The 27,949-nt window shown below is 37.9% G+C and overlaps 1 protein-coding gene across 2 annotated transcripts in view; it reads right to left on the minus strand.

The window, feature by feature from the left end:
* The window catches only part of LRP1B (LDL receptor related protein 1B), a 1,349,043-nt gene that overhangs the window by 447,523 nt on the left and 873,571 nt on the right, over positions 1 to 27,949 (minus strand). For both annotated transcript variants that reach the window (XM_075933312.1, XM_075933313.1), the window contains 6 exons: positions 25,465 to 25,710; positions 16,633 to 16,830; positions 14,604 to 14,808; positions 7,516 to 7,680; positions 6,631 to 6,875; positions 977 to 1,108 (listed from right to left, as the gene is read on the minus strand). In XM_075933312.1, coding sequence (XP_075789427.1) covers positions 977 to 1,108; positions 6,631 to 6,875; positions 7,516 to 7,680; positions 14,604 to 14,808; positions 16,633 to 16,830; positions 25,465 to 25,710 — 1,191 coding nt within the window. The remainder of the gene's footprint in view (positions 1 to 976; positions 1,109 to 6,630; positions 6,876 to 7,515; positions 7,681 to 14,603; positions 14,809 to 16,632; positions 16,831 to 25,464; positions 25,711 to 27,949) is intronic.

The following is a 27,949-nucleotide window of genomic DNA, read 5'->3' on the forward strand; positions in this document are numbered from 1 at the left end:
TCACTTAAATTCAAAAAGTGATCTTGTGCTTATAATGGTTGGAGACCACTGTCTTAAGTTGACCTTCCATTCTAGTGTAGATCGGCCATAAGAGTTATAATAATTGAATTCTCTATTTGCACATCTATGTACTGCCAAATGGTATTTGAAATCTCAAGAAAATCACTAGAGTACCTCATGAACGAAGTAAACAGAAATATAAACAGAAGCGGTTACAAGAAGCTCGTCAATGAACTGATTACAAATAGATGAGACAAAGGCATGAGAACAAAGAAGTGGTTCTGTTCAGCTGAATCTACTTACAAAATACACAAGAATGTTAATATATGATACATGAATAGAATAGATCAAGGGCAAAACAGAACTATGTTTTCTTGTCTCCAAACTACTTATAACATTTAAAAAATGTGTCAGTTTATGAATTGCAAAGCATTTTTAGGTACTAAAGGGTGCATTAAAAGCTTTTACTCATAATGCACAAAATTATTTGACATTTCTGGGGCTATTATAAAGCTTTGCTTATAATCTTTATACACACACACACACGCCCCCTGCAACGTTACCTGCTTTATGTATGTTCTTCATTTTAATTCTTAATCCCCAAAACTTTATGCTAAGAAGACTTCAGAAGAAGAGCAGGTAGAGATTAAAGCTATTAAAAATTTTTGTTATGTCATCATTTTCTGATACATACTTTACACTTATAAATCTCCCTGTACTACAGAGATAAGTTCTACTCACACACAATATACATAAGTAATAGAAAAAATGACATATCAAAGTTCCACATAGTGCATATATTAAAATAATCTATCTGCTTACAAAAAAGTAGGTGTACCTGCAAAATTATCTCTAAATAGCATTGTAAAGACCATTTTTAAAAATTATTAATCTCTATTCTGTCCAGTTTAAAATCTTAACTCTAATTAAATGAGAGAAAATTTGGTTGCCAAGAAAAACAAAATAAGGAACTTACCATAACATGTCTTCTTGTCTATGGACAGTTTCATCAGATGAGGGCATGTACATGCAGCACTTCTATTGTGATTGATCAGACACATATGAGAACATGGACCTTTGCCATTGTTAGCTGCACAAGGATTAGGAGCTGGAATTATATAATGAGATATTAATAATGGATGAAATAAATAGTTTAAATAAAAACAACCTCCCGAGGCCAAGAAATCAATCTCCCATCAATGTGCAGAGAATATAACCACATAAATCTGATTAGTGTCATTTATACAATGATATTTATGTCTCTCAAATGATTACAATGCACTTTGCACATTTATATATAAATAGAAATTACATTCATTGCTGAAAACAAAACAAAACAAAATACAGGGAAAGAAATAGCCAACCAACGTACTTAATCACAGAGGCACAGTCAGACAGAAAGACACACAAAGAAATGAAGGGAAGTGAACAACAATGTCTTCAATTGGAATTGCAAACAGTAGAATCTAATTATCCATAGATTTTAAAAGTCATTAGGTTTCTGTATAATATTTCTCTCATGGTAGCTCTAAAGGACTAAATTAAAGTCATTGGGTATGTCTACACTACCACCCTAGTTCGAACTAGGGTGGTTAATGTAGGCAACCGAAGTTGCAAATGAAGCCCGGGATTTAAATGAAGCCGCGGGCACGGAGTCCGAACTACCAGGGCTTTAAAAATGGCGGCGCCCGGCAAGATGCAAATGAAGCCCAGGATATTTAAATCCCGGGCTTCATTTGCAACTTCGGTTGCCTACATTAACCACCCTAGTTCGAATTAGGGTGGCAGTGTAGACATACCCATTTAGGGTATGTCTACACTGCCACCTAATTCAAACTAGGGTGGCTAATTCCTCATTGCAGGAGGAGAAACGGTAGTTCGAATTAGGAGCTTTAATTCGAACTACTTAGTCTGTGCCGCGTGTAGCCGCGGGCAGGTAGTTCGAACTACGGGGCATTTAAAAATGGTGCCCAGGAACATGCAAATAAAGCCTTGGATATTTAAATCCCTGGGCTTCATTTGCAAGTTCAAATGACTACATTAGCCACCCTAGTTGGAACTGGGGTGGCAGTGTAGACATACCTTTGATGCCCTAAATAATGTATTTTTATATTTTAAAATATGCGAGAATTTCTATTAAGTTTAACCTTAACTCTAAATCTCTTAGGTTTTTCAGTTATTTTTTTATCGAGGGAGGGAAGATAATTACACCTGTACATTTTTGTTCTTAAGTTACTGATGTGTGTTCTTAAGTTTTACTCTAGATTAACATTTTTTAAATCAGAGAATGATTACAGCATACATCAACCATATAGTATCTTGATTTTTATATTGACTACATATGTGTGTATTTGTCTGTCTTTAAGAATCCACATTTATTAATTTTGGCTTAAATCTTTAAAATCATAAAAATCTTGAAATCATACACTGTAACAGTTTGAAAAAGAGCTAGATATTTCAGACAAAGTACATACTGTATTGAAGTAGCAATAGACACTCAAAAGATTTGTATACGCAACATGTCAACAGGTTTCCATTATGTTATAATGTTTCTATTAAATACTGTTTCCACCTTTGCTACTCTAGTAAGTCACTGACCAACACAAAAAATCAGCAATTTTAATTAATCCTATATTCTGGTTCTTAAAAATAGACTTATTCATGGTAGAAAGGATTCTAAATCCATAAAACTATATGATGGGGTATTGACGTTATGATTGCTAAATTTCTTAACATGTGAATGTCAAACAAAACCTTCATTATATTTCTTACTGTTGTTAGCATGTGTGAGTATTTTAATAGATAAAGCCATGTTTCTGCAAACTTATCTAAAGGCTTAATTTTAAATTTGTGAGTAATTCCATTGAAGTTAACGTTAATCACACAAATAACTTGTGGGATTGGGGTCTAAGTGTATGTGACATTGCTTTCGCCTAGTAACTGGCTGATAGAGGATAAGAATTTAATACCATATTTGCCTTCAGCTAACTTGAATTACTTATTTAACTCTGATCCAGTTTTCCCTTTAAGCTGCGCAGCCGCACAGCTTCACAGGTGATTAATCAACCCACCCAGTCAGTCAGTTCCAAGCATGAAGCTCTGTGAATCTATGCTGCTATGGAGTTTAGAGGGAACACTGTGTTTGGCATGTTTTATGCTTTAGTGCGGTAGGTCCTGAATTCTCTAGCCACAGACTACTGAACATGGATTAATTACAAAAATATCAAAGCGTGGATAATTTCAGTGACAGCACATACTTGAAAGTTCTATTTATGTGCTGATTTTTTCTCCCTGATTTTGTTTGAACATTTTACATTTTTGTTTATACTTTATAAATATCTGATAAATATAACCACATTAAATGAAATAATTTTAAAATGAGGATTAAATAGACTTTTCAAAATTATTAGATAGACAGAGATACCATTATACTGTAGCTAGATCTAGATATATAACAATCAAAGTCATATGGTCCCTAATTTTAAAATAATCTAAATTAGATGTAGAGAACCCTTTTTATTTATTTGCACAGTTTTAAAAGTCTCCCACAATGAGGAACAGTTTCAAACATGTTCCCTATGTAATTTAAACAAACATAAGAAAGTAATTTTTCACACAATGTACAGCTAAACAGTGGAACTCATTGGCAGTGAATGTTGGGATGGCCAACATCACAACTGGGTTAAAAAAATCAGATAAATTCGTGGAGGATAATAATCAATGGTTATTAGTAAAGACCCATGCTCCAGGTGTCACTAAACCTCTGACTGCCAGAAGATAGAACTGCACAACAGAAATTGGATCCCTCAGTAACTGCCCTGATCTCTTCACTCCCTCTGAAGCACTGACCACAGTTGGAAGACAGGATATTGGGCTAGATGGACCATTAGTCTGACTTAATGCTGCCATTTTTATGCCATGTTGTAAACAATGCTGGTTTATGTTTCTGAATTGTGCTTGTATACCTGTGCACTTTTTCAAATGACTAAAGATAGATCTGTCACTCTCATAGCAAATGTTTGATGTAACAATTAGAGAATTATTTCACTGAAGAATCAAGTGGGAACAGCATAGTTGTGATGAAGAGAACTCTAATTCAAATACTTAACTTATGAAATAGAAAAGGGAACTCTGAAAGTTACGGACAAAATAGAGTACCAGTATATAAATGATCTTATTTTCATGGCTGCTCAGGTATGAAAATGCTTTTAAAAACGTGATTTTCAAATATAACCTTGAATTGGGAAGGAATGGATGACTCAACATGTTTTCAGTTTTCCATTGATTCAGAGTTTTAAGAGTTTTGAAAACTTGATGGTACTGGCCCTGTTTTTCAGGGAGGCTCTCTCTCAACCCCTCCCCCTGAATATTAAGTAAAAGGAAATATCTGGGGCAAAAAAAATGTTGAATATCTTAGCAAAACTAATTGGTGAAATATCCATACCGGAACAAACTTTCTATTTTTATGTCACTTCTTCAGTATGCCAAAGATAATATGAATGGCACCTTATAATAAAGCTATAGCAAGAATAAAGCCAGACATTCTGTTGTCTTTGTGGTATCAAAGATTCTTGACACTGACGTTTTCAGCTTTTAGGAACTGACATATGCTAACCTGAAAATATTTCATAATATCTTGAAAAGCAATGGCATGATAGAATGCTAGAATTTAAGGCAAGACAGGATCATTAGATCATAGACTGACCTACATATCACAGGTGTTGCATGTGTTCACCCTGTACCAGGAAAAGAAAAGCTTTAAAACCAGCCCTGGAAGAGGGCTGTCAGAGCTGGGTTAGTGACAGAGCCAATCAGAGCTGGGTTAGTGACAGTCAATCAGAACCCAGATAGGTATACTGTGCTAGCAGGCAGTTAGGTCCCTCTCTTTCATAGCTAGAGCAAGAGTGTTCTCTCTTCCAGAAGCCCTTCTTAGAAGAGCCTCGCTGGGTTCTGATTGACTGTCACTAACCCAGCTAGGCTCTTCTAAGAAGGGCTTCTGGAGGAGAGAACACCCTTGCTCCAGCTCTGAAAGAGAGACCTAACTGCCTGCTAGCACAGTATACCTTGGACAGAGCAGTGTTGCAGAAAGGCAGGGTGAACCAGGGGAGATCTAGTCTCAGTCATCCCAGGATGAGGCCCAGTGACAGGGGCCTTAAGGATACTAGGGCTGCAGGGAAGCAGACATGGTCGGCAAAAAGCAGCAAGTCCACAACCCTTGCCAATGATGAGTGGCCATTTCAGATTGCAGATTGCCCCTGAGACAGGAGCTAGATGATGACTGGCAGTGGGTCATTGAGGCAAGGTGAATATAGGGCATCAGAGGTTCCCTGAAGGGAGGACCCTAAATGTGAGGGCACTGCTGCAGAGCAGTACTGAGAAGGAAGGGTGCTGCATTTAGGAGGGGTGTGAGTCCTGACAATTGGAGAATGGATATAAAAGTAACATCAGATGAGACACCAGACAGAAGAAAGTGCTCCAGGGCTGGACTGAGATTATTCCCTTAGGGCACGTCTACACAGCAGGGCTAAAGCTGAAATAAGCTACTCAACTTGAGCTACATTAATTGCATAGTTCAAGTCAAAATAGCTTATTTCGGCTTTTGGTGCTGTCTACACAGCAGGATGCCCGAGAAGGAACACTCTTCCTCTGACTTCCCCTATTTCTCTTATTGCTCATAAAATGAGGGGTACAGGAGTCGGAGTAAGAAGTCCTCTAGCTCGCCATTATTTCAACATTATGCCAAAATAACAGCTGGTAGTATAGACCCGGACTATGTTATTTTGGAATAACATCAGTGGAATTGAATTTCTACAGCATCCTCACTGTGGGAGGTTGATGGGAGAAACTCTCCCATTGCTTTCTCTTCCGCTCATGACACCGTGGAGTACCAGGGTCGACAGAGGCACATCAGCAGGAGATGAAGCAGGTTTTACCACACCCACTAAATTGAACTTTGGAAGATCAATCTTCAGAGTGTAGAACCTGGGATAAGTATACATGAGGACTTAGAAACCCAGGATACAAAGAATTAGTGTGCCCACCAACACATAAAAAGTGTGTAGATTATACTGGCATAAAATAAAGGAAGGTTAGGTCAGAGGAAAAGGACATGGATAAGATTTCCCTACTCCATTTGTATTTTCCTTTGTTTTTGGCCACATGGTTTGCAGAAGATGTAAATTGTAATGCAGCAGTGGAGAGCTGACCCTGAACATGATAGTGAAGTGAAAGAAACTTGTGAGCACCACTAAACAATATTTAAGCACTATTTAGAAGACAAATAACTGATGAACAAAAGTAATGAAAAATTAATTGGGTTTTTTTAGTTCCAGTTAAAATAAGACAAAATAATTTTAGACATTCATCCAAAACACTTTTTTAGATCTTTTCACTCCTCAAGTTCTCAAACTTCTGTTTTTCTGTTGATAATCTGATCTTTCCAACTACTGCTGCAACAACTGCCTTAAACTGACTCACTCCCTTTTTTCCCCACAGACTAAAACTCAGCTCAGGCATTTCTTGGGACATTAGAAAAGTAAAAAACACACAATACGTACACCAAAAATTGGATTCTACAGAGCTAAACATATATTTGAACAGACAAATAATACATCATTGTGTTTAAGCTACCTTGTGGTTGGCGACTTGGATGGTATATTTGAAGGTCAAAAGGCTGGGCACTAGTTTTTTGTATCACACTAACATTTTGTCCGGTCCATTTATTGGCTTTTGACAATGTATTGGTCCTCCAATCAGTCCAATACACTTCACTCCCATACAAAGAGACAGCAAAAGGATGAGAAAGATATTCATGACCCCGTATGATCTCTATCATGCCAGTTCCATCATACAGTGCAGAATAAATTGCATCAGACCTACAAGATAAACCCAAATAAAAAAAATCACCAACTATAGCAAGACTAAGTTGATAGTACTGTAGGTCTGAAAATGCTTCAGTGAATATTCTCAGAATATATTTATGGCCTTTGTATAGCAGAATACAAAGTCAATTTACTGACAAAACACTTAAGAACAATCATAATCTTAGACTGACTCTAGCACACACTATCTAGAATTTCTTGACTAAAGGACATGAGTTATTATTTTGAGTCTTTTCTCTCAAATTTAAAAGATAGACTTCTATTCATTCAGTTGAGATAAAAAATAAATTTCCAGTCATCTTAATTAAAAGGAATAATCTTTTATCAAGTAGGCCTTCAATGTATACATAGTTCTCAAATGTTAGTGACACTCTTTGCATGAGAAAGGTAAGTAGGATTTGAGTTGTTACATATATTTTGAGAAAGTTCAGTATTTGTTCATAGAAACATAATACATAAATATAAAGATGTGAACTCTGATGGACTTCAAAGAATTGAAAGATAAATCAGCAAATACATAAGGTATCTAATTAAATGGGGATAAAATAGCACATTTACTTACATTCCAGATTAGGTATTATATAAAACATCAAATAGTAGTAAACTAATTATAAATATTTCATTGTTGTTTTACCTAGCATCCGTCCATACGATTCTTTTTTCAAAGTGATCAACAGTAAGACCATTAGGCCAGGCTCCGGTATCCATGTCTTTATAGATGATTTTTCTTCCTGCCCCACTCATGGACGCAGACTCAATGCGAGGAAAATTAGCGTCCCAGTCTGTCCAAAACAGAATTCTGTAGGGGTTATGGAGGAGGGAGGAAAACATTGTAATTTCTATGTCCAAATGAAACATAATGAAGTATGCACCAAAAACAAAATTACAGAGTACTTAAAGAAATGGGATTATTGATAACAAATTCTCTAACATTTAAATATTATTAAATATTTCAGAAACAAATAAGGCATATAAGCAGTTTTGGGAATTGTAACCCTTTTAATGCAGAGATAGGATGCAATGGCAATAGTACTTCTTTATGAAAAAGTGTTTCCATTTTAAAAACAGCTATGAGATTGAAAGCATAAGCATTTTAATTCCATTTTTCATAGAATCGTAAAAGAGTAGGTCTGGAAAAGACCTCAAGAAGTCTTCAAGGCCATCTCCTGCACAGAGGCAGTACACAGTAAATTCAGATCATCCCTGATATGAATGACCAACTTATTTTTTGAAAGCTTCTAAAGAAAGGGATTCCAAAACCTTCTCTGGAAGTCTATTCCAGAGCTTAAATATCCATATAATTAGATTATTTTTCTGAATAACTAACCTTAATTTATCTTGCATAATACTAAGATGCTTAAGTCTTGCCCTACTTTCAGTGGACATGGAGAACAATTGATCACTCTTCTCTTTATTACATCCCTTAATGCATTGAAAGACTATCAGGCCACCCCCAATCTTTTCTAATGCCCAGATTTTTCACCCTCTCCTCTTTCGGTCAGGTTTCCCCACACTTTTATCATTTTTGTTGCTCTCTCTTGACTCCTCAATTTATTCACATCCTTTATAAACTGTGGTGCCCAGAACTGGACACAGAATGGACAATTACCTCCTATGTCTTACTCCTATTAATATACCACAGAATTATATTAACCTTTTTCGGTTGCATCACATTGATAACTTATTCAGTTTGTGGTCCAGATCCTTTTTTAGCAGTACTACCACCTTGGTAGCTATTGCATTTGGTAGCTCTGCATTTGAGTTTTAATTCCTACAAGAAGTAATTTGCAATTTCATTTATGGGATTTCATCTTGTTGAATACAGCCCAATTCTCCAATTTAAGGTCATTTTAAATATTAAACATGTCCTCTAAAGTGTTTGCAACCCTCCCAGTTCGGCATCATCTGCAAATTCAACAAGCATACTCTTTATTCCAGTGGTTTTCAATGTGTAGTCTGTGGACTGGTGGGGTTTGAAGACTATGGCTACGATTTCCAAAGAGGGCTTTCCTTCCAATTGAATTTTTAGGGTTCTGCAAATGTTATTATTAATACAATTATTGACCCAAGACTGAGCCCTGCAGAATCCCATTAGATATGCTCTACCAATTCCACTGATCCAGGTTGGACCTCCCTGGTCAGGCACCCAAACAAAGTGGTCCCAAACAAAGGAGTTTGCTGGACCAGGGGAGTCAGGCCTGGGGCTTTCATAGGACTCACCTCTTGTCCACCAACCCAGCCAATGTGTTGCCCCTGGGCAACTGGAGGGTGCCTTAATCTGGGTTCCCAGCTCTGCTATGGCCAGTGGGGCTTCCTGCCCCCAGCAATCAACCCTGCTCTGACTGGTTGGGTTCCATGCACCCATCTGGCAGAGCTCTGCTCCCCGCCAATAGGATTTCCTGCCCCCAGCAGCCCATCTACCATGGCCAGTGGAGTTCATTTCCTATCCAGTAGGGCTCTTTTCCCCCAGCAGCTAACCTTCTGTGGCCAGTGGAGTTCAGCTCCTCGATGGCAGAGCTCCCTGCCCCTGGTCCAGCTCTGGCTGATGGAGCTCAGTTTCCCAGCTGACGGGGCCACAGCCAACCTTCTGTGGCCAGTGGGATCTGGCCCCCAGTCACCAGCTGCACTCCAGCTGCTGGCCTGGCTCCCTGCCCTCCACTGGCCCTGCAGGCTGCCTGTTTCCAGACTGGCTGAGCTCCCAGCCGCTGGCAACCTCCATGTCTGGGGCTCTCCTGCCTGGAAACATCCAGCATCCTGCTGGACCACAGATGTTGCTGGACCAAAGAGTCCCGGGCCACAGATGTTCAACCTGTAATTACTCTTTGAGTAGGTCTTTAAGACATATTGCCATGAAATGGATGCATAATTATATACAGTTTGCTTAAAGAAATGTTACGTAGAACTGTGTCAGATGCCTTACTCATATCAGAGTATACCATGTCTACTGCTTCCCACTAATCACGAAGTCAGTAATCTTACCACAGAAGGAATTGATGTTGGCTTTACATGATTTGTTCTTGACAAATCCACGCTAACTGTTCCTTATAATTCTATTTTTTAGGTGTTTACAATTTTATGGTTTAACTAGAAGACTTACATCATGTTGTTCAGGTCCTTAACTCAATTCATTTTGGGGTTTTTTTTGGAACATAAAATGAAAATTAAAATTCTTAATTTAAATCAAAGTTCTAGAGTAGGGCTGGGGATGAGGGGTTCAGCATACAGGCTGGGCCTGGGAGTGAGGACTACCCCAGCCAGTCCCTTTCACCTGCCTGGTGATTCTGTCTCTTTTCTTTGTGGTTTTCTGAGAAGCAATCCCATTCTATGCCAATCTCATTTCCTAGCATGACCAAACTCTTACCTTGCTTTGTAATGATAAGAAGATGCTTCATACCAAATTTGGTAGCCCTAGCTCTTACAGTTTAGGAGAAATTCTTTAGTAGACAGACATACAGACAGATAAACTTTAAAATATATAGAAGATAATGTGTTCCAGCATCTTTCCAGTTATTGAAGTTAAGCTAACTGGTCTAGAATTCCCTGGGCCTTCCCTGTTCTCCTTTTTAAGTACTTTAGGATGAATTGCATCAGGTCATGATGACTTGAGCACGTATAACTTATTTAAACATTCTTTTAGCCATTCTTTCTGATTTTGGCTTGTATTCCTTTCCCTGGTTGTCAAAATTAATAATGTTGAGTATGTGATCATCATTAACCTTTATAGTGAAAACTGAAGCAAAATAGGTATAAAGTATCTAAGCTTTCTTGATGTCATTAACTAATGGCTCTCCTTCCCTGTTAACTAGAAGACCTACATTTTCCTTCATCTTTCACTGGTGCATAATGTATTCTTGTTGCCTTTAATATTTCTTGCCACATGTAACTGATTTTGTTCCTTACACTTTCTAACCCTTCATGCTTGCTCTGTTCTGTTATGCTGTTTCTTATCAATTTCACCATATTCAATTTTTGTTGGATTCCTTTTTGATTTGTTGGTCATTAAAGAGCTCTTGATGGATCCATGTTGTCCTTTCACTTTTCTTCTTTGCATTCTTCACATTGGTATAGTTTGCAGTTGTACCTTTAGTATTGTCTCCTGAATTATTGCCAGCTCTCTTGAACACCTTTTTCTGTTAGATTTTCCATATAGTACCATAATTACTGGTTCTCTGAATTTGTTAAAGTGTGCTTTTTTGAAGCCCTGTATCCTTATTCTACTGCTCTTACTACTTCCTTTTCTTATGCACATGAAATATATCATTTCATAATCACTGTCACCCAAAATGCCTTTTACCTTTAAATTTATTACCAATTACTTCATGTGGGTCAGAATCAAGTCTAAAATGGCTGTCTCCCTGGGTACTTCTTCCACTTTCTCGAACTAAAATGTCTCTGATACATTTCAAGAACTTTGGAGATTTTGTGTCTGGGTAGTTAAAATCCCTTACCACTGCAAGGGCCTGTGTTTGGATATTTCTGTTGTGTTGTTTAGAAATGTCTCATCCACCCACTTTCCCTACGATAGTGGTGTTTTGCAGATCCCCACTCTGACTTCACTCCTATTTGTTAATCATTTTACCTTTACCCATTAACTCTTAAGTTAGTCTGTCTCCCATCTCTTACAGGACCTCAGAATGAGTATCTCTCTATCTCTCCTTGCCTCTCTGAACAAACTATATTCCTCTTTCCCAATATCCCACTCATAAGACTCTTCTCATTAACTCTTTGTGATGCCAGTTATATCATAATTCAGTTTATGTAGCTTGTTATCCAAAGCCATTCTTATAATTTTTGGTGTTCTGTGCAGCTGAGCACCTGCACCCTCCATTCCCCACTACGGGAGGGGGGAAAGGCACTACATCAGGTGCAGATGTAGAGGCAGGAGGAGGACAGGGAGGATGGGCCGGGGAGCAGGCAAATTGAGTGGCACAGCTGACTGGATCTGTGAGCCAGGAGGCAGAGCAGGCAGAAAAGAGAACAACACAGCCGGCTGGAGCTGTGGGCCATCCACAGGTGGAGCAGGCAAAAGTGGGAGTAGTGCAGCCTGCCAGAATTGTGGGCTGGGTGGTGGTGGTGTGCAGTAAGGAAACTGGAGGCTGGAGAATTGGGTCTGACAGGCCTGGAGACAGAGCAGGAGGTGGAAACCTGGGGTATTGAGGCTGAGAGGCTGGAGCTGACCGGGCTCGGAAATGAAGCTGGGAGGCTGGGGCTGATGGGGCTTGGAGGCAGAGTTTCTTGGGGTCACAGCACTAGTGTAATTTGTGCCAGGCCACATCACCAGTCATTCAAATTTGGAATTTTGCCAGGACTCAAAGGGAGAGCCCAGCATGGGCACAAAGTTAGTATCCACATCCACTAAAATAAGACACAGAAATCTGCATCCACATTGGCAGATGTGGATACCTATGGATATAAACAGATGCAAATTAACTGTTCTGTCTCAAAAATAAGATAATTGATTTATAGCCTAAATCTAACCAAGTAGTATCTAAAATAAAAGGACATATGCTAATAATATTTTATACTAAAGTGTAATGCTAAGAACTTTATACATGCATGTTTGCATAAATTCATATAAATATATAAGTAAGTAGGGGCTGAATTACTGCTTACTATCAGCCAGCTAAAAGGAGAGAGCTGCCCTGGGGATGGGTATGCTCATTCCAATTGTTTAGCTCTGCTCCAATTGTTAATTAACTGTTAACTGTTGATATGCAAATACAGCTCATGCCAGGAGGAGGAAGGAATCCAAGGTGTGGTTATGTAAATCCAATTCAGCTTGGGCTGATGGAGGATCAGTGTTGGAATGGAATGTGATGTACTGTAACTAATTTGGGGTTGTTGTGGGGGTCACAATTCATGCTACCCCCGAAAGGTGGGAACTGTAAAATATGACACCAGTGGCTGCAGGAGAGACACCATCACTGTAAGAGATCTCAGAGGAACAAGCCTCCCCCCTTCCAGAGTTGAGTGAACGGAGTTGGGGCGAAAGGACTAAAGGGGTTGACTCAGCCTGCTTCATGCCTGCCAGTTGTGAGCTGTAAGACTGGCTCAACCTGCCTCTTTCCCCCTTGTTTTAAGGACAGACCTAAAGCAGACTCCATGAGGAATCTTTTTGCTAGTCCAGTGGAAGCTGGAATCTTTTGCCAGCCTAGATGGCAGCTAAGAGTTGAAGTCACTGGTTTGGCCTGGAACCAAACCCATTGCAGCCAGCGGAGCAGCTGGCGGGATCGACTGACGGGTGGCCAGTAGGAGCAGCAGCAGGCGGCCAGCGGAGCAGCTGCCGGATTGACCAGCAGGCGGCTGGTAGGAGCGGCGGAGTGCTTTTGCAGAAAAGCGTCCGTGCCAATCTAGACACTCTTTTCCGCAAATGCTTTTAATGGAAAACTTTTCCGTTAAAAGCATTTGCGGAAAATCATGCCAGTCTAGACGTAGCCATTATGTTTAAAAGAAAACCTATTCTAGAAACGTTGTGCCTGTATTTTTGGATGCTGGGGGTATGAGCAGTTATTGGCTCTCTATGATGTTACTGTCTGTGTAGGTGCTGAGCTTATATGCATCTCATTTGTAACAGGAGGGTTCTAAAACTGTAGTAAGTTGTCCCTGTTTCTTTATGTAGTTATGTATTTTTTTAATTGTGTGCATTTCCCCCCTATTGGTTTGTGTAGGCTCCCATGTCTAAATGCTCCCTTCTGGACATGACTGAAGTCATAATAGAATATCTGTGGATGTACCAGATTGAGAAAATATTCTGAGGTTGTGTGCTCAGGAGTTGTGCAGTCCAATAGGCAAGTTTTAAGATAATCTGCTTAAATCCCTCACTGTAAACACTGATTGGCTATAAGAGGGGTTTGCCATTTCAAAGGTATTAAAAGCTTATGCTGCCAACTATGGCCTGCTTGCTCCTGCCTTTATAGACATTTTAGATGTAATTTAAAGTAGCCTAGGGATGCTTTAAATTAAACAGGCTAGAAATGGGTCTGCAACATTTTTTAAAAGTTCAAAATAATTCCACATGCCAATTCCCCTAAGCTATGTCAATTTTAAAAAGAATATGCATTTCCTCCCAGAACTCACACACCTGCTTTTCTGATTGGCTTTGGTAAGAGCAATTTCTCACATCTGGAGCCAGTTTAGAGTGCTTCTTTACATTGCTTTTTCAGTAAGTCTATTTAGTCACATTAATACGAGCAGTCTGAACTCATACACTAATATTAGATGGAATAGAAGAATATGCTGAGTTTTTACATGATTTTAGGAGAATCTTTAATTGAACAGCTAGGATACATATTTAATAATATAAAGCAAACCACCAGAAATGCAATTCATTCTGAATGGTACTGGGAAAAGTAAATAAATTCACCAGTTTAACTGGTAAATATTTTGCCTTGGATTATTGCCATGAGGGCAGGGGACTAGACTCGATGACCTCTCGAGGTCCCTTCCAGTCCTAGTATTCTATGACTGCTAAATAAAAATGCTTGGAATTCACATAGTACTCTTCATCTGCAAATCTATGAGCTATTTTAAAAAGCTAAGACTAGACTGCCTTCTCCATCTCCTTATACCCTGGTTCTTAAAAAGAATAGTTCTTCAAGCTTTGTTATAGGTAAGTTTATTTAAGAGTGCATGCCAAAGAAACCAACAAACATTTATACATCTCAAGCTTCTTCCTCAAAGTACTTTATAAGCAATCAAGAAAAAGAACTATTGTATATTTACCCATATCTAGGATCCAAGGCAATAGCCCTCGGATGTTCCATAGCGCCTGCTATTAATGTTGTTCTCAAAGTGCCATCTAGCTTTGCTACTTCGATTTGATCCAAATTGCTGTCTATCCAATATATGTTTCCTGCAATCCAATCTACTGTTAGACCCTCGGGAGTGGCCAGGCCATGTTGCACTACCACTTCAATGGCACTCACACCTAAAAAAAGAGATCAAAATATTACAAACTCCTAAAAGGATTAGAACAGAGATACAACAATTAAAATGAGACAATTGAGTGACCTACACTGACAGCTAAACAGAACTTAAAACATATATAACTTTGTATACCAATTTTCTGATGCTAGTTAAAGCAGTCTCCATTTAATGAACCCCTACATATATTTTTCAGTGAGATACCACATAATAGTTAATCTGACATGATATTTATCTGCATAAGTAAGTTATTTGTCTTTCCTCACAAGCCGTGAGAGAGTACATGCTTATGTACAATACATTTTTGAAAAATATATTGAAAAATGAACTGTTTTAGTGTACAGGAAAGGGAAATGAAGGAATATATATAAATCAAATTTTGAACCTATTGAATCATTTAATAATGTGTGATTTTGTTAGGTCTTCAATGAAAGAACACAGAGGTTCATATCAAATTACAAAACATTTTTATGGAAATATTTCTATATACATTGTGAGATTTTGTAGTGCTATAGGCAAGGACTACATATAGTGTGGTTGGGTCACCTTGTTAAAGGCTTCATGTTTCTCCAAGTCTAAAAAAACCCAATAATATTGTGTAGCAGAATCTAAAGTTAAAGGTTCTTAATATTAATAAACCCATCTAGGGAAGTGAAGAAACAGATTGACAGAGCTAGACGAGTACTCAGAAGTCACCTACTAAAGGAGAGCCCAACAAGGTCAACAAAACACCACTGATTATCACGTACAGCTGCCCCCCCCCCCCCCAGCTAAAACCCCTCCAGTGCATCATTGACTATCTACAACCTATCCTGAAAAATGATCACTCACTCTCACAGACCTTGGGAGACACGCCACTCCTTACCTACAGACAGCCCCCAACCTGAAGCAAATACTCACTAACGGCGAATACCACACCACAGGAAACACTAACCCAGGAACCTATCCCTGCAGCAAACCCCATTGCCAACTCTGTCCACATATCTATATAAGCAGCACCATCAAAGGCCTACCCACATAAGCTACACCATCAGGGGCTCATCCAACTGCAAACCTACTATGTTTTATATGTCATCATGTGTTAGTAATACCCTTCTGCCATGTATATTGGCCAAACCAGATAGTCTCTTCCCCAAAGGATAAATGGGTACAAATCAGACATTAAGAAAAGTAACATACATAAACTAGTAGGAGAACCCTTTAACCTCCCGGGACACTCAGTAATGGATTTAAAGTAGTCATCCTTCTACAAAACAACTTCCAAACCAGAATACAAAGAGAAACAGAGGAACTGTAATTCATTTGCAAATTTAGTACAATCAAATTAGGTCTGAATATGGATTTAGATTGGTTATCACACTACAAAGGCATTTTTTCCTCTCTTGGTATTGTGACCTCCCCATAAACAGCTGTGAGTGAGCCATATCCACCCTGACTGAATTGGCCTCCTTAACACTGGTCCTACATTTGATAAGTAACTGCCTTCTTTTATTATACTAATACTTATATATCCCTGCCTTAATTTCCACTCCAATTCATCTGAGGAAGTGGGTTTTACCCACAAAAGCTTATGCTCCGATAAATCTGTTAGTCTCTAAGGTGCCACAGGACTCCTCATTATTTCTGCAGATACAGAATAATACAGCTACCCCTCTGAGACCTATTAAATATTATGTCTCTAGACTTTAAGGTTCCAAAGAAAATGTTCAAGTTGTAAACCAATCATATCCATACCAGTGACACCTGCCTGAGTTCATTGGCTGCATTACTTTGGCTGTCACTCTTTTTTAAAAGATCAACTAAAATGAGTCAAATGTTAAATTCATACCTCCACTTTCAGAAAGCTTGCCTCTGTAAATTTTATCCTCCACCACATCTGTCCAGTACAGTAAGCTCTGATTGAAATGAAAATCAAGTGCTATTGTGTTTCTTAAACCAGGAACTAAGAGACTGTAGTCCCGCTTATGAAGATCAATCTTTCTGATCTCATGACGAATGGAAAAAATGATGAAAGCTTCAAATGGATCTGGAAATACAATTATTGTAGATTAAAATATATCATAAAAGAGCAGATTTTTACTAGACTTACTGATATAACACACACACACACTCACACTTCTGAACAGAAATGGCATAACATTTTATTGGAGGAATAGTTTGATTAACATAATAGAATTTTTAAGCCTTACTAGCTCATTCATTTTCCAACAAAGAGTAAATCTTACAATATGTATATTTCAGTGCAACCTAGACTTCTGCTTACCTGCCTCAACTAAATATATTGAATTGATATTAAGAACAAAGAGATCTGACTCAGTCAGTCAGTTGGCAATTCACAAGTATGGCACAAAAAGAGCTAAGTGGTGGAATGTCATTCCTGCCCCCACCTCATGACCAGACTTCAAGAATTAAGGCCAGAAAAAAAAAGTTTAAGCTATCAAAACTACAATAAGAACTAGGTGTTTTTTTCAAATGCTTCAGAGAAAATATGCCAGTTCAGAGTACAACATTATCTAGTATTGCTCTAATTGACAATTAGTTGAAAACTATACATTATAACAAATATCACACAAATATTACTTTTGTGGGTTGAATTCCATAAATAACGCATCTAACACAAACCTAATAACACACCTTCAAATTCATCACCATAGCAGAAAGACAAGATTTTCTCTCTACTGACCATTCTGAACTATTCTTGTAAAATCAAAAACTTGCATTTTGGAAAGGGTGCTAGGACACTAGCTTCCTTACAGAAACAAAATTGAGGATAATTTGTTTTATCTGGTACATGGCATATGTTCATGTCTCTGGGTAGATAGGTAGAAAGTAATGTAATGTTAAGTGCCTTAACTTTTTACTTCCTTTCAGCCGTAGATTTGTGATAGTTATGTTATGTATGCACGAATCAACAGTGTTATGCTGTTGCAAAAAAATCAAACATGATTCTGGGATGCATTAACAGGTGTGTTGTGAGCAAGACAAGATAAGTCATTCTTCCACTCTACTCTGCGCTGGTTAGGCCTCAGTTGGAGTATTGTGTCCAGTTCTGGGCCCCGCATTTCAAGAAAGATGTGGAGAAATTGGAGAGGGTCCAGAGAAGAGCAACGAGAACAATTAAATGACTACAGAACATGACCTATGAAGGAAGGCTGAAAGAATGGGGTTTGTTTAGTTTAGAAAAGAGAAGATTGAGGGGGGACACGATAGCCATTTTCAAGTATCTAAAAGGGTGTCATAAGGAGGAGGGAGAAAACTTGTTCATCTTGGCCTCTGAGGATAGAACAAGAAGCAATGGGCTTAAACTGCAGCAAGGAGGTTTAGGTTGGACGTCAGGAAAAAGTTCCTAACTGTCAGGGTGGTTAGACACTGGAATAAATTGCCCAGGGAGGTTGTGGAATCTCCATCTGTGGAGATATTTAAGAGTAGGTTAGAAACATGTCTATCAGGGATGATCTAGACAGTACTAGACTGGTCCTGCCATGAGGGCAGGGGACTGGACTCGATAACCTCTCAAGGTCCCTTCCAGTCTTAGTATTCTATGAAATTATGTTTCTATGTACTCTGAACACCCACATAATGTAGTACTAAGTTAAGTTCAGAAAAGTTGTCTAACAAAGCAATGACATTTTCACAGAGAAAAAGATCCATGTCAAAGCAACCAGCTGGCTCTGGTGCTGAAAAACAAAATCTTAATGAAATTATCCAAACAATTCAAAAGCGCTACTTTAAAAAACATAATTTTTCTCTGCAATGCAATAATAATGAACTAGAAAAGTGTTTTCTTCCCTACCATACTCTCATTTTGTATGGTGTCTTGTTACTGGAGGAACATTAAAACTGGAAGCACTCCAATGCCTCCTAAAGTGTTCAAAAGCAATCAGTCAAAATGTTGCCAAAAACAAAGGGACCTTCATTTTCCTTTTTAAAAACTAAACTTTTTATCATTTCCATTAACTAATAATTGGCACACAAAGATCTAGTTGCAACTTGTAGTGCATTAAATAATGATTTTCTTCAAAACAAGGGTTCCTTTCATGATCATCAATATCTGCTTATGAGCCAACAAGAATTTTGACAAATATTTATCAAAGCAGTGACTAATATTTGTCAAAGCAGTGACTGATTTTTGCTTATCCTGAACTGGCTGAACTGTATTATGATGAACAAGCTCTTCAAAGTTAGTAGCTGTTGTATCACAAAAGTTAAAAGTTCCAAAACTTCATGAACAATTTAATGACGCTCCTGATCTTTCACAAATCAGCAGGCATGGTGGAGAATATCCCTTTCATTATAAATCTTGTCCTTCATTCACTAACTATGGCACAGAATAGAATTTATTATGACAGCATGAAAAATCATGCAAACACAGATGACATTTTTGGCTATTTTTTTAAATCTACTAGCATATAGAAACTAACATTAACCAATTCTCTTTAACACTTCCCACTTTTTTCCTCCTCCCCTGCCCACCTTTTTGGATTAGAAAATTCAGGTTTTACTCAATAGATTATCTTTTGAATTTTTGGGCCAGGTATATTGTGTTTTGGATGTTTAACTACTATTTTAAGAGAAAAACAATGTAGCCTTAACCATGGCAACACAGAGCTTTGCTATAGTAATATGAAGAAGGTTTAAGAAACAGAGCTGAACAAAATAGCTCCTTTGCTCTATAAATAATTATATATTCAACAAAAAAAGTTCTTATAGGCAACATGATTTATTATGTTTACATAACTGTGCTTTAACACAGAGAAATAATAAATAAATGAATGCAGATGATGCACAAAACAGAAACATTGTGCTGCATCACAGAATAGTTTACATGCAGGAGCATGCTAGAATGAAAAAATATTTCTAATGATATCCAGTATGAGAAACTAGACTGGACAACCACTGAGTTGAAAATAAAAATGGAAAAATAGTCATGCATGATTTTCCTTCAATGTTTTTATTCAGATATTCTTTTTAGATGGGTTATTGAATGAAATGTCAGTGTCGCTGAATCTTAGGCTGAGGTGCATTACTATACCTATTTGTTACGATATACTGTGCCTTCTCTAATCATGCCTCCAAAGCAAATTGGCACCCTAACTTCATAAATATTGAAATTAAGCATTTATATCTACATTAGTCCTCCCTTACTCAGAACTCTTCAATTATCTAAACCCCAACCCCAATCCTGAATATTACAGTAAATAAATTTTTTAATCAAAAATGCAGATAGGATTTCAATGATATTTTGGAGAGGAGGGGAATTCAAAGTATTAATATATGTGAAGCAGAATTGCTATAGTTTTTAAAAGAAATTATGACACCCTTTTGGGTATGTCTACACTTGTACCGTAGTTCGAACTAGGGATGTAAATGTAGGCATTCGAAATAGTCAATGTAGCGGGGATTTAAATACCCTGCGCTTCATTAGCATGATCTCGCCGGCATGTTACTCCGATCAACAGCTTTTTTGAAAGTGAAAGTGTGCTCCTGGATGTGTTAGTTTGAACCAAGGCATCCCGGCGCACACTTTCACTTTCAAAACAGCTGTTGATCGGAGTAACATGCCGGCGAGATCATGCTAATGAAGCGCAGGGTATTTAAATCCCCGCTACATTGACTATTTCGAATGCCTACATTTGCATCCCTAGTTCGAACTAGGGTGCAAGAGTAGACATACACTTTATTGCTAAAATTATATTGAATGTTTCCCTTTCTCTGAGTTCATCTAATTGTCTTTTGCCAAACTGAATTCTGAAAGGCCAAATATAAACAGAGTTTAAAATCGACTAGGAGTCCTGTGGCACCTTATAGACTAACAGATTTATCGGAGCATAACCTTTCATGGACAAATGCTCCAATAAATCTGTTAGCCTATAAGGTGCCACAGAACTCCTCATCGCTTTTGCAGATTCAGACTAACACGGCTACCCCTCTGAGAGTTAAAAATATCTTTCAAGAAAAGAGTTTCTATCACATTCATTTTTTTTCTAATGATTTTTTTAATACAATTGCAATATGCCACCTGTCGCTGTGCAGTGGTATTCCAGTAAGCAATGTAGGGATAGGTGCAAAAAATGCACTCTTTCTATTCAATTGCTATGTGAATGATGGCTCTTTTTTGGTGTGGCACTCATATTCAATCAATACACATTAAGAACATTTCTACTTTGGAAAACTATCATTGAGCTCCATTCTTAGGTAGACTGGGGCCAGTGCTTCACTCTTTTGTCCCTCCCCCACTGCTATTGGAGAGGAAGCATCATGTGGAGCAGAGGAGACAGAGTAGGGCAGCAAAGAAAATGACAAGAGACCAAAAAAATACAGTGATGTTGAAAATGGAAAAACATGGAAGGAAAACAGGAGAAGCAAATGCAAGAAGTAATGAGGAAAAATTTTAAAAACTGAAAGATTTATTAAAGATAGTGATGGAAACAAAGGAAAAAAAATATAAATAATTATAAACAAGAAAAATACCCAAAGACTCCCCACTATGATAGGAGAAGGAATTTTATTCATTTAGTATTCTACATTTCCAGATATTTCCCTAAGAAACATCTACTGGAAGGCATTAAACTCCCACCCACTTAGTACCCTCATGATGAGTAATGTACTGAAGTAAGTTAACACATTTGTATTATTCAAATTAGGTTTCTGGTAGACACTCAGGTAAATGTTTGTACAGTGCTTTGAAAAGTAAAGTGCTATATCATTATCTTAAGTATTATTAGCACTATGTACTATTGAAACATGTGACTGAACACCACACAGTGATATTGTACGTGGTTCAAACTTAGTTTAAAATTAAAATAAAAATTCACCTCAGAACAATTTCGTTTTCATTGGGACTCATTATTAGTTAGCACTCTAGTACATTTCGAGACAATGTAAATCAATGCAAAATGCTACAAATAAGTTTGCCCCAATGTGTGCAATTGGAGTGTGATGGACTGAAGATTTATAGTGCAGTTGCTGTTTATTCTCCGAATGCCAGCTTTAACCTTGTTATGAATTGACAGCTCCAGGAGTCAATGAATTTTTTGGCTCATATTAGAAAATAAAAATCCAGTTATACTGTCCTAATGGAGACAACGTGTTATACTGTTATACTGTCCTAAAGGGAGCCAAATTTAGGTTTAGACTCTTTAAAATGAAACTAAAACTTGGCTCCCTTTATGTAGCTTACCAAAATGTAACATATTTGAACAGTGTTGTTTATTTGAACATATTCAGTCATTGGAAGTTATATTAGGTTGATTATAATTTTTGGTCTTTTTTTAATGAAAAGAGCAAGAAGTGGGCCATATCATTAGCTAGTACAAACCAGTGAAGCTCCATTGACTTAAAAATTCTAAAATGGCAAGATGTCATGCTTAACATTCTTTTCCTTGACTGAAATCTATGTGCAGTCTACGGCTTGCATGGTACTTGTGGCCTTGCTGCCTCAAAGGTGGACAGTCTTGGTGAAGTTGGTACCAAAGAGGTCTGAAGGGTTGAGGAATGTTTCTTTTTGCTGTGTTACTGAAAAGGAAAGGTTGGAGCTTGTTTTTCCCCCCAATTTAGAGGAGGACTCCCTTCTTCTGGGAGGAAAGTGATAACCTCTGTCAGATGGCACTGTTGGAAAACAGTGCTCTGGAGGGGGTCTATGATCCCTGACTGAATGCTGGATGCAAAGGCTTTTCCATCATGATGAATTTTAGATGTATATCCCTTGCTTTCCTGGTAAGGGCCTTTATATTATGGAAGTGGGAGCACTTTTGTGGGAAGTCTCTCCCAGAGGTAACGGACACATTGTAAATGTCCATCAGAAACCAGGATTGAAGACCCACAAGTGAGGCAATGTTTAAAGCTGAGGGACAGGGCCATTGACATGTGAGGGAGCAAAAGGGACCACTGGCGTGGGGGCCGAATGATTTAAAAGGGACGGGGGCTCCCAGCTGCCACTGCTGCTACTGCAGCATTCCCAGATCCCCAGACTCTTATAATCCCCAGTGGAGCCCCCAGTGGCATAGATCAGCCAGGCTGGGGATCGTTATCCCTCAACCCCATCCCTTCTGCCTGAGGTCCTACTCCTTTTGGGGTGCCCTGCAATTCTGTCGGCAGTGCTGCATAGGGAGCTGGGCCCTTTAGAATAGGGCAGGTATTTGTCAATTTTCACTCTAATCTTTTCCATCCATTTATGGATTTTTTCCATCCATGTACAGAATAAATGTTTATGTGCACTGACAAGTGTGGATGTGCACCACCAATACAAACAAACAAACCCCCCTCCCCAGCTTTGAGTGCTCTGCTAATCACTTGAATTTCTCCTGACCCACCACACAAGCGCACATCTTACAGGGAACACTGGTGTGTGTGTGTGTGTGTGTGTGTGTGTGTATGTAAGATATAGGATAGTTAACTATTTAACTAACTAAATGGGTTCTAGAAACTAGTTCTCTATAGTTAAAGCTTAAGCTAAAGAGAAAACTCTAAGGCACTGCTGATTGCTCTCTCTCCAGCCAATGGCAGCAGAAAAGTAATTGAGGTGGGCTGGTTACACAATGCTATGTAACTGCCAAAAGCCGAGCAAGATGAGAATATTGAACGTGCTACCCAGTTAGGCATTGTTACTGAAATTTTCCAATTATAAGTGCAGGGGCTCAGATTCACCTAAAGTGGAGCACCCACAGGGATATTCTTTGAAAAATAATATGTATTCCTAATTTTATACATCAGTATCAGACATCTTTAAATTGGCCAGTAGAATGGGGAAAGGAGATAAAAATGAATCCCTCAAAATACTTTTCCCATTTTGGATGAAGATCAGAGAGGTTTCTGTGTGATTTGAAAGTTCTGACAAATTAACTGTATCCACTAGAAAGGTCTGGAAAAATTTAGAAGCTGACTAAGAAAAGCTGACTGGTTGACTAAGAGATAACAATGGGAATAATCTGGAATAAATCAAACATTCAAATCAAATTCTACCTTGGATCAAGCAAACAAAGTCTTACTGAATGTGAAGAAATCTGAAGGAGAATTTTCCAGGAGAAGGCAAGGAATTCTTTGATTTGAGTTCTAGTATAAACATTTTAATCTTAATTATTATTTCAGAAGAACAAGCTAAAACATAATTATTTTGATAAGGTGTAATTTGTACTTTGGCATGCTGTTAATTGGAACTAAATTGTGACTGCACCATAACTGTAAAGGAGATATAATAAAATGTTTGAATTAGCCCAGTTACAGTCAAATTAGATGGTTTAGAGTACGCCACTTGCAAAATATCTCAATTGGGTAGTAATGAAATTATCTCAGGTGACTGATAATGTGATACACAAGCTTTCATTTCTAGCTCATTGGTTCAAAAATGGTCCATGACATGAATATGAAAAAAACAAAAAGGTGAGCAACTAGAATAATTTCTTAATCATGAAATATAATGAACTGTGAAATATTCACCCAAAAGAACTAATGTAGCACCATGGTTTGGGATATTTAAAATCAGACTGGACAAAAATATTAGAAAATAATATCTCTAAGGAACAGTCCTCTACTGGCAGGTGGTTCAGTGGTTCTTAACAAGGGGTAGGTATACCATTAAGGGTATATAGAGGTCTTCCACATGATACATGAAATCATCTAGACTTTTGTCTACTTTTACAACAAGCTACACACAAAAGACACTAGCATTGACAGTACAAACTAAAATGTCATACAAAGACTTGGTTACGCTGCTGTTTACAATACTCTGAAATGTAAGAGAAAAATATATATTCCTATCCATTTATTTGATAATTATATGGTAAAAATGAGAAAATAAGTAATTTTCCAGTAAGTGTGCTATAACACTTTTGTATTTGTATGTCTGATTTTTTTAGCAAGTAGTTTTTAAATGAGGTGAAAGTTGGATCATACAAGATAAATCAAGAAAAGCTACAGTAGTCTGGAAAGATTGAGAATAACTTCACTAGGTAACCCAATAGCTTTCATTTAATATCCATATCTATATTTATATTACAGCTAGCAAACTGGAGCCCTTGTTCTCCTGATGCGGGCCTCTGGGCATTACTTCAGTATACATACTAAAGATCACACATTTTATATTATTATGATTCTATTTTCATGGAAGAGATGACATCCTCTATTAAAAGTCATTGCTCTGACTCTCTCCTCTGCTGAGGTCCAAGGTGAAAGGACAGTGTATCATGGAACAGGTAACAGATCCCTGATCTGTAAAATGTGTCTTCTCTGGCTTTGGCCTCAGAGTAAGTCAGAGCAGCTCTGATGCAATTTGGCTGAGACTCAGTGATACATTCTCTAACTTAGGAGTGAGAGAATGGACAGGACCTGACTTTATGTCACCTGAGTGCACTTTCACATTGGGAAAGTTCCAAGATAGACCAGATTCTGATCCCTTTGCACAGTCTGAGCATTGTAACTCACTTTTGACGTCAGTGAACGTTACTAGCACTAAACCCACTTTAATATTAACTCGAAAATGTTTCAGCAGTCCATCAAAATGTTTTAAACTTTAAAATAAGCCTCTTTCAGAAACTATTTGAAATGACCTTTGATCAAGAAATCTCAGATCCCAGGGACATTCAATCGTTAATCTTATTTTTACAGTTCTTATTAGAAGGAATGGAACCCTACAATAGTGAAGAAGCTCTGAATCTCAGCTTACCAATACTAGTACAACTTTCATCATCAGTATTGATCTTCCATCCTTCATAACAGGAGCACTTGACACTATGCTTCTGTTGTTCACACACTTGACTACACTTAAGATGTTTGGAACAGTAATCCACAATTTCACAGGTTTTGTTGTCTGGATTTAAATAAAGTCCTAGAGGGCAGGAGCACACAATTCTTCTTCCAGGAACTACAGAACACTGATGGCTACATCCACCATTGTTAAGTGAACATTCATCTGAAAAAACAGGAAAAGGATATTAAGAACTGCAAACAATATCAGCCGCATTATGGTATACTTCTTAAGAGCTTCTGTGTAATAAAGACATTTTAAATCTCTAGTAATCACAAACTGAATTTAAATTTGGCTGAATAAAATTTGTCTGGATTATTTATTCAGAAAAGAACTGTATTCAATTTGCACACATCTGATGTTGCATTACTGTTAAAGGATACCAAGTATTTAGCATTGTAGAACTACAATATATATTAATTTGGATATATTATCAAAGGTTTTTTACCATTCACATATTCAATACACTTTGTATCTGCTGTATGCATGGTAGTCTTCTTTTCTCATTTCCTAAGGCTACCATTCTTTGGGCTTCTGGCTTACTATGGACATATGTATATTTAAACTGGGAAAAAAGAACACTGGATTTTCCAGAGAAAGCTACATTAAAATGAGGCTTAAGGTTTACAGTATATTTCACAATAAAATACATACGGGGATATTGTAATTCTCTCTGCCTCAAAAGAAAAAAAACCCTCCATCACCCTTCAGCATCTGAATCCTTCCCCGCAGTGACATTATGAAGAAAGGGGGAGGGGAGAAAAAACACTTCTTTATCTAATCTAATCTCATAGCTTTTGCATGATGTTATTACTGTACACAGTTAAGGTTTATTTTGGAGCCCTAACTCTGCTTTTCATATCTTCACGTTTGGATTTTGTTTAAATTAAAGGCTACATGACTCAGTGATGCACTTTTCTGTACATTCTTGTTCCTATCCAGTGTCCACTAACTCCAGATCCCATCCAGTGTCCACTAACCCCAGATATGTCTTAGAGTGAATTGTTTGATGAAATCAGCACACTTGGCTCTGTGCCGAAAGGGCCTAATTCCTTCAGCAATGTGAGGCTTCATTGCCTAGTTTCCCTTGTTGCCTAAATCATTTATATCTTGAGATATCTTGCATTTCCTATGTCTATGCATGGATAGTCTCTGAGATTAGGAGACAAAGGGTATTCTGGGTTTGCTCTTAGTTACATTTGTGCATCCCAGGAGTAACTACAGTGGTGCCAACAACAACAACAAAAAACAGCATGAAGAAAAGTTCAGGACTTAGTTCTCCATTGGAGAATGTTAAGGATCCAGTCCTTAACATTTACTGTAAGTATAAATTGTCAATGTGACTTTTGGGAGTGCAGAGCAGGTGCAGCATGTATTTATTTACTGGAAGTTAGATTTTCTTCTGAATCTTCTATTTATTCATGCATCTTCACTACTCTGATTCACACTGAATTTTACATCTGCACAAGGAAATGTATACAATTAAACAGCTCTTCTATAGAAGGAAAACAGTTTCCCTCATGATTTTTTAAAGCAGTTCCCATTCTTCTTAGGGTCCTTTTATTTTTCCAAGCTTCAAGGTTCTCAGTGATGGGGAAAAAAGAGGAGCAAATTTATTAAAACAACTCTGATAGGGAAAGGTACTGTACAATATCCTGCAACTCATATTAACACTTTAAGGCAAAAGTCATAAATAGTTTAATGCTAATTAGTAAATGAGTGAGAAACCACTGTTGTTGAATGACTTATCATGATTATCACGGCACATCCCAAAGGGACATGGTAATGTGTGGTAACTAAGTACCATCCAAGGCTGGCAACCTGACACATCAGAAAAGATGTGTAACTTGTTTGTACTTCTATATAAAGTTGTGTCATGGAGGGCTGTGTTTGTCCAGCTTATGGGGGCAGTGAGCCCTCTTACTGACCACCCATTGTCAAGGGTACATATGTGTAGTGGTTCAATAGACTCTACTGACAACTATTGCTGTACTTTGACAACAAATCTGGCTAGGTGCCTTCAATCTTTATGTGATTTTGTGATCTTTGGGGGCTCTCTTGGAGTCTGTTGTGTTGACTACTTGTGAAAAGTCACACTTGTGTTGACCACTTGTGAAAAGAGGAACAAACACACACACACACACACACAGAGAGAGAGAGAGAGAGAGCTGAATGGTTATATAATTGGACAGAGCAAGAGACCTGTCAGGACACCACAATGGTGAATTCTGATAACCAGAATTGTTGTTCAATATGCATCATTTTGCAGAGGACTGATACAATTGCAAGCACAACATGAACCCCATCATAAAATGCACAAAAAAATTGCGAGAAAATGTAAATACCCTGCTAACAGAAGATTCTTTAAAATTAGAAGATGGGAACAGAAAATGTCAAGTTGTTC

Source organism: Pelodiscus sinensis, chromosome 7 (assembly GCF_049634645.1).
Source record: "Pelodiscus sinensis isolate JC-2024 chromosome 7, ASM4963464v1, whole genome shotgun sequence".
Taxonomy (NCBI): domain Eukaryota; kingdom Metazoa; phylum Chordata; order Testudines; family Trionychidae; genus Pelodiscus; species Pelodiscus sinensis.